We start from the raw sequence: 14629 nt of genomic DNA, 5'->3' as shown, positions 1-14629 counted from the left end.
TTAATTTTGAGATAAAATCTGTAAAAGGTGATTTGCTATTACTGAATTATTCTACCATTGTTCCTTAAGAAATTAACCCAGAACACACTGCACCTATGCCCTCTATGTGTTGCATTATCAAATAGTCCAATTAATAAATATCACATTCATAAAGTTTCCAGGAGAGGGCACTAATACATTATAACATTAAAACAGGCTATGTTTGCATGATCTGTCATTCTTCTTGTCCTATCACGCTGTGATTAGCAAGATGTTGGCATTAAAGGTGTTACTGTTTCTTTCTTGCAAATCATCTGGCTAATTTTTAACTTTGCTTAGGGCAGAGCTTGACTTAAATATTCCACTTCACGGCTTCAATTTTGAGGTCAAACTATATGTTTCAGAGGTTAAATACAAATCTATTTCCTTATTTATTTATTTTTTTTATTCTTCCTGTGCCAGTCTCCGCCCATGGCTTTATACCTTTTGAAACGACAGCATGGACAAGGCAAGGCAAGTGTGCACAGAGAGCTGGAATTGCTGTCATTACCACCACAGAGGTCAGTCTGGAAGTAAATAAAGTGTGTGTGTGTGTATAAATATTATGAATTGCAGTACTGTTATTTTAAAAGGCAGATCATATTATCAAATGCCATACTGTAAAATGTGACATAATTCCGTGTATTACTACTCAGAGAGGCCCTCACCCTGGATTACCTGTAGATATCGGTTACTTGGGAATCCTGCACACACTGTGGCTGAATATAAATGCTTGCTGAGTTCCTGTAAAGCTACAGTAAAGTTAGGGTTACTTACTCTGACAATTAGGGTTAGAGTTTTGTGCTACGGCACAAAATAAAGCAAGAGAAATCAGCACTTGTATTAATTAATATAGGAACTCCCCTGGCAGTTAAGATCTTCCATACGAAATCATTACTTTATCATCCTACTGGGAAATCGCCATGTCCACCATGTTTGATTTCTGCATGTGCCAATTTCATCTGCACAAGAAGGGGAGACTGTCATTACTGACAATCTCCTGGGGTGCCATTGGAAAAATATGGGACAAATAATATTTTTTTGTATTGGGAGATGTCCGACATAGAGTTAAAGGAACACTCCAAATGTAAAAAAACACAATATCTAATAACCATTAACCCTGAATATCATTTTAACCCTAAATATTATAAATCTCATACATTTGTTTCAATCTCTAAAACTGGCACTAATTTTATGCCCAACCCTTACACTAAATGTCCTAGCTCTGATTGTCACATTTCCAGCTCTGTCAGAGTAACCGTGACTTTAATTACCTTGCAGGACATTGGCGAGCAGCTCTTTTCAGCCATTGTGGTGTACAGTTTACTCAGAGATCATATTTTATTTATAAAATATTTTACCAGGAAGGATACATTGAAATTTCTCTCGTTTTCAAGTATGTCCTGGGTCCACAAACACTGCATTGCTATAACAGGGTACAATATAACATTACAAAAAAAAAAACCAAAAAAAAAAACCAAAAAAACAAACAAACCACTATATATACACTGAACAAAATTATAAGCTGAACTCAAAGTTCTAAAACTTTTTCTATGTACATAAAAGGCCTTTTTTTTGCAAATATTGTTCACAAATCTGTCTAAATCTGTGTTATTGAGCATTTCTCCTTTGTCGAGATAATCCATCCACCTCACAGGTGTGGCATATCAAGATGCTGATTAGACAGCATGATTATTGCAGGCCCAAATAAAAAGCCACTCTAAAATGTGCAGTTTTATTGTATTTGCGAAGTCCTGGGGGTTCCGAAAACCAGTCAGTATCTGGTGTGACCACCATTTGCCTCACGCAGTGCAACACATCTCCTTCGCATAGAGTTGATCAGGTTGTTGATTGTGGCCTGTGAAATGTTGGTCCACTCCTCTTCAATGGCTGTGCGAAGTTGCTGGATATTGGCAGGACCTTGAACACGCTGTCGTATACCCCGATCCAGAGCATCCCAAACATGCAAACGTGCTCAATGGATGACATGTCAGGTGAGTATGCTGGCAATGCAAGAACTGGGATATTTTCAGCTTCCAGGAATTGTGTACAGATCCTTGCAACATGGGGCCGTGCATTATCATGCTGCAACATGAGGTGATGGTCGTGGATGAATGGCACAACAATCGGCCTCAGGATCTTGTCATGGGATCTCTGTGCATTCAAAATGCCATCAATAAAATGCATCTGTGTTCGCTGTCCATTAAATACGCATGCCCATACCATAACCCCACTGCGACAATGGGCCACTCGATCCACAACATTGACATCAGCAAACCACTCACCCAAACGACGCCATACACATTGTCTGCCATCTGCCCTGTACAGTGAAAACCGGGATTCGTCCGTGAAGAGAACACCTCTCCAAAGTGCCAGACGCCATCGAATGTGAGCATTTGCCCACTCAAGTCTATTACAACGACTAACCGCAGTCAGGTTGAGACCCTGATGAGGACGATGAGCATGCAGATGAGCTTCTCTGAGACGGTTTCTGAAAGTTTGATCAGAAATTCTTTGGTTATGCAATCCGATTGTTGCAGCAGCTGTCCAGGTGGCTGGTCTCAGACGATCTTGGAGGTGAAGATGCTGGATGTAGAGGTCCTGGGCTGGTGTGGTTACATGTGGTCTGCGGTTGTGAGGCCGGTTGGATGTACTGCCAAATTCTCTGAAACGTCTTTGGAGATGGAATGAACATTCAATTCACGGGCAACAGCTCTGGTGGACATTCCTGCAGTCAGCATGCCAATTGCATGCTCTCTTAAAACTTGCTACATCTGTGGCATTGTGCTGTGTGATAAAACTTTACATTTTAGAGTGGCCTTTTATTGTGGCCAGCCTAAGGCACATCTTTGCAATAATCATGCTGTCTAATTAGCATCTTGATATGCCACACCTGTGAGGTGGATGGATTATCTCGGTAAAGGAGAAGTGCTCACTAACACAGATTTAGACAGATTTGTGACCAATATTTGAGAGAAATAGCCCTTTTGTGTACATAGAAAAAGTCTTAGATCTTTGAGTTCAGCTCATAAAAAATGGGAGCAAAAACAAAAGTGTTGCGTTTTATAATTTTGTTCAGTGTGTGTGTGTGTATATATATATATATATATATATATATATATATATATATATATAGATACACACACACACACACACACACACAAATAAGATTTTTATAATTTAACACAAAACAAGTAAGAACTATAGTCAGCCATGATTACAAGTGCATTCTGTATGTATTGAGGTATGTTGCCATATATCTCTTAAAGGATTTTAGAGTGATCTTTAATGGGAACTCTCTTCAGCAAGACACAAGCTAAACGTGCAATAGGGAGTGAAACACTCACTTTACATATCACTAGTGGGGGAGGAAGAGATTTAACAATGGTAGCTGTGAATTACAGCTGCAAATAAAATTATGCATAAAGACATCATTATTAGATTGAAAAATGACTCCGATCCATTACGTTAACCCTCTTGACCTGGTCTCTTATAATGTTTGCAGAAACCATCAATGGCTTTATTTCTCCTAACGCCTGGTTAATAATTATGCACCACTTTGAAGGCTACAAACATCATCATTACTTATAAAATGCTCAGCGGTGTACAGTGGGTTCATGAGATATACAAGTTACGTAAATGTAACAAACAAAGTTGAATTTACAGGAACGAGCAGTAGTCATGGCTCAGCATAAATGAATTTATAATCTGCATATACATTATATGTAGGTACACACACACACACAAATATATATATTATCAACAGATTTATCTCTCTATTTGTAAGTAGAATGAGGGGGGAAACAAAGTCATACTGTTCATGCAGTCATTTTGTATTAAAAAGTAAAATGTTTTTGCTGAGGCTAATGATTGATTTTACTGTGGGGGAATGTAAGGAGAGCACCACATTTTTTTGTTTGCGTTTTTTTCCTCTCCTTTTTTTTTTTTTTTTTATCATTGCCACTTTGTGAAATATTGTGAATAAGTTAATATGGTAATTTTGCCTGAGACTGAGTTCACTGTCCCTTTAAAAATCCTCCTGCAGGTTGAATCTCTGACGTCACCTTCCACTAAGGGGCTGAGAGGAGAGACACAGAGAGAGAGAGAGAGAGAGAGGAGGAGGGATAATAGCATCTGCTGAGCAGCTATGGAAGAGGAGAGGAACTGTGGGCACAGCAGCAAGCACCGGGAAAAGAATGTGACTACCCAGCACAGACAGGTAATCAGAAATGAATCACAATCAAGTGGCTTTGAGATTAAATACTACAATAATTATTTTATTTGGCTAATTGCATGCAAGCATGTTTTAAGACCGGTGTAGACACAAGCACCAAATAGAAGCTAAGTCTGTATGTCATTGACATTTCACAGAGGTCTAACATGCAAACACCTCTGTATTTTTGAGTTGGGTAAATTACTCCTGATGGTTGCAATAGCCGCCAAAAAGAGCCATTAAATGCCACAAGCGCCATTAAATACCACACGAGCTCTGCCAACGATAACGCTGATTTGTCAGCACAGGGTCAAATTGTGTCTTTCAGGCGCACGCATTAATCCTTTTTCTACAAATAGAATACATTCTGGATATTGAAAGCGGACCTTTACACATTGAGTGTATTGAGCAAAACATTACTACATACAAAATCCACAATTACACTTGTGCACATTTTCCTAAATGTACGTGAAGATCCATACATGATTTAGTGTTCTGTGGATACAAGAAGGAAAAATCATATATGGATCCTTGTATACATTGTGAGAAAGTATCACTGCTTTAGAATTGACACATCTGGGTTAAATAAACAATTACTTGTATGTGTGACAAAATTAGCAGCAGACAAAAAGAAAAAAACCCTAGACAGGGGAATTTTAAATAATCTGCAATTTGTTTAAGAATTTTAGAAGCAATGCATCTAGAAGCAATGTCAATTGCTGTATACGTGGAAGTGGAATGAAAACGGCTTTATAATAAAACAATTTTAAAAAAACATTTACATCCGAGTATCAGTGTTGGAAAATGTCTACTTTTTTGTGTTTTTAAAGTGAGATGTGCTGTTCAAATGTATGAATTATTTTTCAGCTATTTTCATACAAGACAAAACTGGCAGACTATTTTTGCATTGTTCAAATAACTGAATCTTAACGAAAAGTGTTGGGAAACTTTTGCTTATCTTGCAATCTATAACAGACTCAGATCATTTTCATTTTGAGCACATTATACCCCAAAACAGTGACCAAGACCCGCAATACCTTGGGTTACTCTCTTGGCTAATACACCTGCTGTACAAGTTTGGGTTAAGTGTCACAATATTGTTGGGCCCATTGATCTATGTGATGATGATGAAATTGATGGCTATTATTTGGCTTACTGTGCAAGAAGGGAAAATGGAATGTAAAAGCACAAGAGATTTATAATTACGACCATAGTAACATTTGCATTACAGTATATGACTAAAACATACTTTGTTGAGTTTTTGTGTTTTTTTTATTTTTTTTTTTTTAAACGGCACACACTCCAACTTAACCACTTAATTATTCATAAACACTACTTGATCTGTAGTGTACACAACTACACAAAAAAACAAGCAAGGGATGACTCTCCTAAAGTAATCTTAAACATGTGCTACTCTTACAGTTTAAAATACTTACCCATACTATTCTCACTAATACAATAGCTCTTGGTGTCTTAAACCATATACTGATTCCTGAAAAATTGTAGGAGATCTAGGAATGTGACATGACAGTGCAATTCATACATAGCCAATATTTCTAATTATGCATAAAACAAATTAGGAGACAAAAAGGACCAGGTTTATAGCTGCGCAATAAAGACTAAAATAAGATTATAATGAATATTGTCTTGTACATTAAAAAAATACATTTGCTTGCAGATTTGCAAATGAAAACACACTGACACACACAATGACTCTTGCTTACAGCATATGCACTTGGAACAAATGCCAACAGATGCTGACAGATATTAAAACATAAACTGTTTTCTGCGCCAAGGACACACTTTCCCTTTTGCTGAATGTGCACTCAATGCAGACACCAAATCACACATTGATATCACCTTGTCATAGTTAAAGTGAAATCTAGTATACTGCCATTGGTACAGCCAAACTGTAATACAGACTTCCCTATACTAAAATTGTTTTATGTTTATCTTGCCGATTACACTTTGACGCCATACCAAACACGCACATAACATCTATGCACAATTATTGATTCGCAGTTTATTTATCGCACATACTTCTTTTACAAGTAGAACTCTCCCTAATTTCTATTTTACTGTAATTTTCTCCTGTTCTGGTTTCACATTCTTCTTGTCTTTAACCTTACAGTGTCCTTCTGTCACCTCTCTTTTGTACTGTTTCTAGATCTCCTTATTGTGCCTGTTGTCTGGTTTTAATTGTTATTTCAACTTTACTCTTATCCTTATTTAATCTGTCCTTTTTTTGTCTCTGCCCTTCTTTGCTATTTAGCACCTCTCTTCGGATCCCTCTTTCTCTTTTTGTCTCCTTTGCTACCCACATCTTTCGTCCCTTCCCCCTCTGCTTGTGTCACCATCGAATTCGTCTCTGATAAATGAACAGAAAGCTGAAAGTTTATTTTTAGAGCTATTGTGATTGAGATAAGGAGAGTAACACACACTGTAGTTATTTTCCCCATATTGTGTCAAGGATATGGTGATATCAGTGGTAGAAAAAGGATCCAGGCACTCCAAGTATCTTCAAATGAATTTATTGGGACAAGTGAGACACCGCAACGTTTGAACCCCTACAAGGGTCTTTGCCAAGCTACATCACACCGGACATAACAATGATTTATAGGCAAAAACATAGTGAAAGTGTAAAACAAAGGATATGGTTATGGCATTATATTATCTGTGCCCATACTAAAAGCATAAAATACTTGTATGTAAAATGCTATGTATATGTGAAATATGTACAAGTGGAAAGGTCATGTGACTAACATCAAGTGACACCAAACTATAGTTTCCACTTGAGGTAGATAAAGAATGAGCTCACACTACTAATTCTATGCGATAGACAAACTGTGTTTGAAACACTCTGTTTTCCCTTTTTCTCTTCAGATGGATCCTAATGTGTTTGGTGTGGAGCAATATGTATTTGTAGCACCGCCTTCTCCTGAACCACCTCCCAGACCTACTTATTTGACCTCTCCTCGGCTCAGCCCTGCAGGCTCAGGTCGATCGCAACCTGAGGGATCAAGTGGGTCACAAACTCCATTCCCAGGAGTACAACTGTCTGTTCGCCCTCTTTCTCCTGTTGGTGCATCTGCACCTGATCGTTCCCAGCCAGAGGGATCTCAGAGAACCCACCCAGTGGGATCACCAGTCAATCCCAGAGTAGAATGTGGCAGATCCCAGCCTGAGGGTTCCTGTCCTGGCCTTCTGTCCCCCACTCAACAGTACCGACCACTGCCTCCTCCACCACCATCTCCACATCGCTCTCCTGCTCCTAGCCCCTGTGGGCAACCGGAACGTAGGAGATCACACACTACGTTAACATTCACAGGGTCCCAGGAGCCACGTCAAAGGTCTAATTCAACTCAACATAGATTAGAGGCAACAGAAAGGTCAATTTCCAGTGAGCTACCACTAGGTAGTGAACAAGAAAAAAATAGTGAGGATTTCAGGTATGATATTTACTTAAATAATACGGTTTAAAGAAATCTTAAATATTTTAGTAAAGGTGGGGCCTTTAATGTGCATGCTTGTATTGCAGTATATAATTATGCAGATCGATTTCATAGTAGTCCTGGTGTCTTTACATTCATTGAAGAACATTCAAATATTGCACACCCAGAAATAGACATAGCTATACTGTTTTGAATAGTATCACACATATATTTGTATAAAATTAATCAAGAATGTTTAGTGCAGAGTTTCCACTTGTCCTAGTTGGGACAGTCCATTCTGCAGAACCCCCAATCAATTCCCACGGGTCTAAAATATCTTGCCTTACAGCAACAACTGCACCTACACATTACTTGTTTCTCAGTGACACAGACAGGAATGGATCAGGTTCACATTGTATGTGTGTTACCATGTGATACCCCCCCTTCAGCAGCTTACCTAAATTCAGCGCCGGGCTCCCTCGGGGCTGGTGACCTCTCCTCCCCCGCCGACGTCAGCTCCCGAGTGGAGCGGAATGTGCATGCGCGGCAAGAGCCGCGCGCGCATTCTAACAGTCCATTGGAAAGCATTTCTCAATGCTTTCCTATGGACGTTCCGCGCCCTGGTTGCGAATTTCGCATCCAGCGTCGCAGAAGCGCCTCTAGCGGCTGTCAGGAAGACAGCCACTAGAGGTTGGATTAACCCTGCTATGTAAACATAGCACTTTCTCTGAAACTGCTATGTTTACATGTGACGGGTTAAAACCTGAGGGACCTGGCACCCAGACCACTTCATTGAGCTAAAGTGGTCTGGGTGACTATAGTGTCCCTTTAAGCTATGCTTTTAGTTCAGCTATTGTGGCTTCAAATTTAAAATGCTCACTTTGGTAAATAACCCTGTATGTTTTACAAGGATAACTCTTTTTATCTATGTGTATTTTTCGTTATTTACTCCATATATTTTCTTTTGCATTTTTCTCCAACTGCCTTTGCCATTTGTCCAGCTCTGACCTAGAGTGTTCCTTTAATGGCAGTTTATTGAGAAACAAAGAGAAGGCAAAGCGTCATGGAAGTTGCAGTTCTACAACATCTGGGGATCTACCATTTGACCAACTCTCTAGGTGTTACACAATCTGACATTTCAATGCTCTTTTAGCAGCATTAGCTGCATTCACAGTCATCGTGTTGTGTGTGATTTGTGAATTTGTGGCAAAATGTCAACAGTGACACTTCAAAATCGCATTCTTTTTACATTGTCAGTGATAGGCAACAACCTCTACGTACCCAAACCATCAAGTAAAGATAGTGGATTGATACTTAGCGAGTCCCTTTAATGAAAGCATAAATGCAGCGTACTTTACTTTATTCCAATACTTTAAAACAGAGCAGTACATTTAAAAACCTTCATTACAGCACAATCTGAGCCTCATCTATGCTTTTAATAGTGTGTGAATCAAAAAACGGTCAGATTGTATCGATTATAAATCCAAGCTTCTCAAATGTTCCTGAATGTTGTTTTATACTGAGCGTACGGACCCCAAGGTCTATAGTTGTTCTGGGAAATAAATAATGGGATATAATTATAAGCATTTAATCATAACAAGAGCTTTGGATAAATCTAAATGTGCTCATCTCTATTATTGAACTTTTTGTTTCATACTTAGGAATAATATACAGCAATTATAGAGGGTTCAGTGTGCGCGCACAAAAGCTCATAAATGTGGACCTTTTCAAAATTCAGCATAGTTCTACCATAGCTATCTCCTCATCTGCTTAAAGTGTGCATCTTTAAAACAATGGGTTGTCTTCTCCAAGACACATCCAGGTTTTACATCACTGCCAACTCTTCATCAACTTGAAAGGTACCAAACCCAAATCCTGTTGGCCTCTCCAACTGTGCCAGTCTTGGAACGCAAGAGCACAAGCCAGTGAGACTGAAAATACTGCCTAAATATATATATATATTAATATTCTACAGAATAAGTCTGTACCATTCCAAGCCTGATGCTACTATTGGGGTGATCGTCTTTTTTTAATTTCAGTTTCTGTTCTTGTTCTATAATGTTTTCTTACATTACAATTTCAGATGCCACCCACATCATCTATGACTTGTTGCCAAGGGTTTCAGACTAACAGATTGCCAGATTACCAATAGCTGACTTTGCTTTACTTGTTTATTTCTGTCTTATTCGTTCTGGATTGTTTTAACTCTTCTCAATTTTTTTCTTGATTTTCGTTTGTTCAGATGTGTTTTCTTTTAGTGACTTGAACATTTAATTTGTTCTGTGTACTATGTGAAATTAGGTGTTTTTTTTTTTTAATCTTTGTTGATATTGTGCTTTATTATTCCTAGCTATTATGGCCATACAAGATGCACTGATAAAGTCTAGTTTTCCCTCTTGACCTCCAGTTTACAATTATCACCACTTTGTTTGTTATAGTGAGCCAGAAACTAATTTCCTCCATACATTTGTGAGTGAGAAGCATGGCCATTAGTAAAGCAGGTAATAAATTCTACTAAATTGTGCACAGTCTACTTATATTATAAGACAATGGATGTTGATGTTTTCAACAACTACCCAAATGAAATATATGGCATTACATTGGAAACCTATCGTTCCAATAGAACATAATACTTGAAACACCTTCATTAGCCTCTGCAGTGTCAAGGCGCTCCCACTGAGGAAAGCAGCTCTGCTACCGTAATTTTTTTTGCGCGGGGGAACTGTACGATGCTGCTGTTCCAAGCAACGGGGATCCACTAAACACAGAACTGGAGCCCAATTTTGCATATAGGCAGAATGTTAAATTGTTACTCCAACTATCACGACCATTTTAGTGATTTTAATAATTTTTAGTTGTGTGCTGGGGGCTAGATGCACCATCAGCACTCATGACTTAGGCAACCCAGGACTCTTTTCCAGGCTGCCTAATTTAAATTCTGTGCATATTCTGTGGCTATCGTCAGCGTGCATGGCTTGCTGGCAATAGAGGTGCTAATCTTCCCCCTTGATGGCAGAGGGCCTACAAGGGGAAGATAATTTTCCCCTCCCACCCTGCCTCCCCTCCTTCTCCCCTGTCCCTCAGGCTCAGTGTGTACCCTTGCGCTCTGAGACTGTGAAATTGTCCATTTACAAGCTTCTCTATGCTTCCCATATGACGTAAGATGGAGGCGTGGAAGTCAGGTTATTCTCCAAACGGGGGAGGGGGAAGACATACTTCTTGGTGCATAGTACACCTATAATACCCCACTCTCAAAACATTTGGAGTAACTCTTTAAGAACTTATTTGTTAAGAGATTTGCAACCTCATTTTAATATATTTACTAATTAGACAGGAATTTCTACTCCATAGATAATAGTCTAACTGTAAATTACTCCATACAATTCTAAACACTGGGTCTCGCTCTGTGGGTTCTTTTTATTTTACCTTCTACAAAAAATATGATGTTGCCTTGTATATCTTCTGAAACTATTGTACATCATGCTCTTACCTCAATAAAATAAAGACTGACAACAACATCAAAAAAGATCTCCCCAGGAGTTCCTAACTTATGTTGGAAACACCATACACATCAAGTACTTACCTTACTTTTTGCATTCATTTTATTTATATTCTCTTTCCACAAACCAGTTCTCAAGGTTATTGATTAAGTATACAGTATAAACATAACCGGGCTTCTGTTCCAACTGTTATTTTAATGCAACGTTCTACTCTTCTGATTTCCACTGCTAAAACACAAATGTAATGGGTTACTCCTACCTGGTGCCCATCCTCATTAATGGGGCAAACCGTTTTGCAATGGTTTACCCTCCTACCTGAGTCCCCACCAGATGCCATGTTTCCTTTAGAGCAGGTTTAAAAAAAAAAAACAGCTTGCAGAACCGCAAAAGCTGGATGCTGATCTTGACGCTCATTCATTGGTTGAGTGCATCAGCTTACCACTCTCAACCAATGAATACATTTGTGTGTATAGAAATATGCAAAGATTTAACATTAGCTAGCCGGAGCATTAGCTAATGACACCTCAAAGAGTTACATATTTGGCAGCAAATTGGTTAAGCTAATCATACCTCCCCAGTGTCCCTATTAAGGAGGGACAGTCCCTACCTATATTGGACCCAAATCCCTCTGTCCCTCTTTTGTATCCTAACGTCCCTCTTTTCTAAAAACTCCATATTGTTGGTGTGTCTGAATGTATAACAGAGCTCCACAGCAATAATACAGACAGCAATGTGTCTTTAAATTACAGGAAATGTGTTTAGAAATCAATCTGTGGCAATCAAATAACTTTTTAGTTTTAAATTATATTTAAGTTGCATAAATTATTAGTAAATCACCTAACATTTCTCAGAATTGCCCCGACTCGCACTCCTAAAATTAGAGGGTCCTCTTTGTCCATGTGAAATGTTGGAAGGCATGCATTATGAGCACCGTTTTGGCGAAACAGCACATACAGATTCCATGCACTTTGATCACTCAAGTCACTGTAGTGCCCAGGAGTAGAGGCGTAACTATGTTACCTAGCACAAGGGGTGGAAATGTATATTGGCAGCCCCCACAATCTAATATTATTAATTTTTTTGTCTCTCTCTGCTGCAATGCCCCTAAAGCCCTTTTCTAAGGAAAACAAGCACACTCACATTTGTACACACACATGCTCACCTTCATATACATACCCACAAGAATTCATATACACATGCACACATTCAGATGCACACACTCAAATTCACATTTCACATACTCACTCATATTTATATGCACACACGATCACATTGATAAACTGACACACAGTGACTGATTGACAGTGGTTTCCTGCAGGAATCCGACTGCTCTGTGCACCCCCTGCCCCCCCGTCACCCAGGAGAGACAGCCCCATTGCCCCAAGTTAGCACGTTAGTATGCTACTGGGCACTAAGAGACATTTAATGATGCAAAATGTCTTGTCTCTATTGACTGAAATTCCCTCAGTAGTAATAAGTAAACCTTATGCAAAATATACATTTAAAGTAGGAGCTAACATTTGCCAAGGAAACTGGAGATGTAAATGCTATCACTTTTTAACCCCTTAAGGACACATGACATGTGTGAAATGTCATGATTCCCTTTTATTCCAGAAGTTTGGTCCTTAAGGGGTTAAAGTGGCTATCATGCACAGTTTAGAGAATAATCCCCACATGTAATCAGCTCTCACTAACTGCTAGTCTCTGGCAAATGTGGATCCCACCTTGCTGAGACCTTCTTCACCAGATACAGTGGGTATTATTGTCTCATACACAATCTGATTTATTTAATAGTGACCGAGCATAGTTTAGGTAATAATCCCCATTTTTGCGATATCTGGTGCCAGTCTCAGACAAATGTCTTTATTATCTTTAGCTTCATAACACGTGTGTTTGGTGGAGTTTGCACTATTGTTTATTATCATTATTTTTTACTTTTTATTATTAAAAGGTACCCATTTTTTTTTTTTTGTCAATCTTTGTTTTTATTGAGGCATAAGATGGGTCAGTACAGAAAGTAAAACAAGGGGTTAATGCATGAAATACATACGGTATGCATAACTGATTGTACGATTGTTGCATGTAGTCCCGAGTATAACGGACTCATTTTATGAAAGTTACAACAGTAGTACTATACAGGCTAGACAGGTTTTTTGGTTTTTTTAAAGGTTTGTCGTTGACCTAGAGTTTGAAAGTACAAGCTATGGATCATATGATCCGATTGGTAACTAATTAACACAACAAAAAGGAGTTGCATAGTTGTAGGCAAATAAAGTTAAATGTAGTACAGGCTGATGTAGTGTATCAGAGGTGGTAAAGCACGTTAGGGCAACAGACTTGTGTCAATAGACATATATGCCTGTTCAAATGCGGTAAGGCAATCTGTTTTGTTGTAAGGCATATCAATGAACTGGCATTATATAGTTGCTTAAGATGCATTGAATGGCACAGCAGTGTATTACTATACTGGTTAAACCGGTAGGTGCATGTGTAGTCTCCAATAGCATGCTCAATAGTACATCATCCTAACCAGCTAATAAGTTGCTTAGGGTCCACAGCTGGGTGTGTGGTTAGGGCAAGTATATGATAAGCAGGCAAGTGTACAGATGTTTTTATACAGCAAGCATCTTAGCTAGGGCTATTATTCAGATAAAGTAAAGTAATAGACAGTACAATAAAGTAGAGTAGAATAGAGTACACTAAAGTACCATCAGGCAGATCGCGGCACATTGCGTCAGCCACTGCGAGTGTCAGGGTGTTAGAGACCGCTGTGTGTTGCAGGTTTGACTGTGATATTATTAGCATATATGTCCCCCCATGTAGTGTTGAATGCCGCCAGAGTGTCCCTTGGTGAGGCTGCCTGCGGTGAGTTCAGCAGATTGTGCCTTTCATATCTTCCGTCTGCTTACTTTGTGGAAGCTATTAGTAGGCATCCTCTTCTTGGGCATGGGGATACACCCCGCAGGTCTCTCCAAATCCACTGGGTCCCGACGTCCCGCTGCAGGGCACAGTGTCCGGAGGTCGATGTGGTCGTGTGACCCAGTCGTGGGGTGAGTGCAGGTCTTGTGCTGAACAGATCACTTTGTCCAGGTGCGGGTAGTGGTGCAACCTAGCTGCTACAAGGGGACAGCTTTTCGGTGCTTTCCCCCAGCGATGGTCTGCGGTCTTGGCAGTAGGAGGCTGGGGTGAGGCGTTCTCAGTTAGCGCGGTCTGCGCGGCTCTTCTCTAGTGGCTTGTGGGGCAGTTACAGCACAATCACCCATTTTGCTGAGGCCGTTTGGCAGTCGTTGGCGGTTGGTGCTGAGCTGCCCAGGAGTGCCTTGTGGGTGTTTGCTTGCCTGGTGGAGACCGGGACAACCCCCACCGGTCCAAAGGGGGGGGGGGTGAACGGGCCCGGGACGGCTCCAGCCGTGTTGTGGCTCTCTGCAGCCGGGGTGAGAAGCAAAAGCAGCGGCCATCTGCTCCAC

The 14629-nt window shown here is 39.7% G+C and overlaps 1 protein-coding gene across 1 annotated transcript in view; it reads left to right on the top strand.

The window, feature by feature from the left end:
• The first annotated feature begins 446 nt into the window (after positions 1-446).
• The window catches only part of INPP5J (inositol polyphosphate-5-phosphatase J), a 58544-nt gene continuing 44361 nt past the window's right edge, over positions 447-14629 (top strand). Inside the window, exons 1-3 of the mRNA XM_063454778.1 lie at positions 447-539; positions 4064-4237; positions 7115-7680. Of these exons, the coding sequence (XP_063310848.1) occupies positions 4166-4237; positions 7115-7680 (638 nt within the window). The 5' untranslated portion in view covers positions 447-539; positions 4064-4165. The remainder of the gene's footprint in view (positions 540-4063; positions 4238-7114; positions 7681-14629) is intronic.

Source organism: Pelobates fuscus, chromosome 5 (assembly GCF_036172605.1).
Source record: "Pelobates fuscus isolate aPelFus1 chromosome 5, aPelFus1.pri, whole genome shotgun sequence".
NCBI lineage: Eukaryota > Metazoa > Chordata > Amphibia > Anura > Pelobatidae > Pelobates > Pelobates fuscus.
Note: the sequence above shows the minus strand (reverse complement) of the source record. Positions and strands in the feature narration are given on the sequence as shown.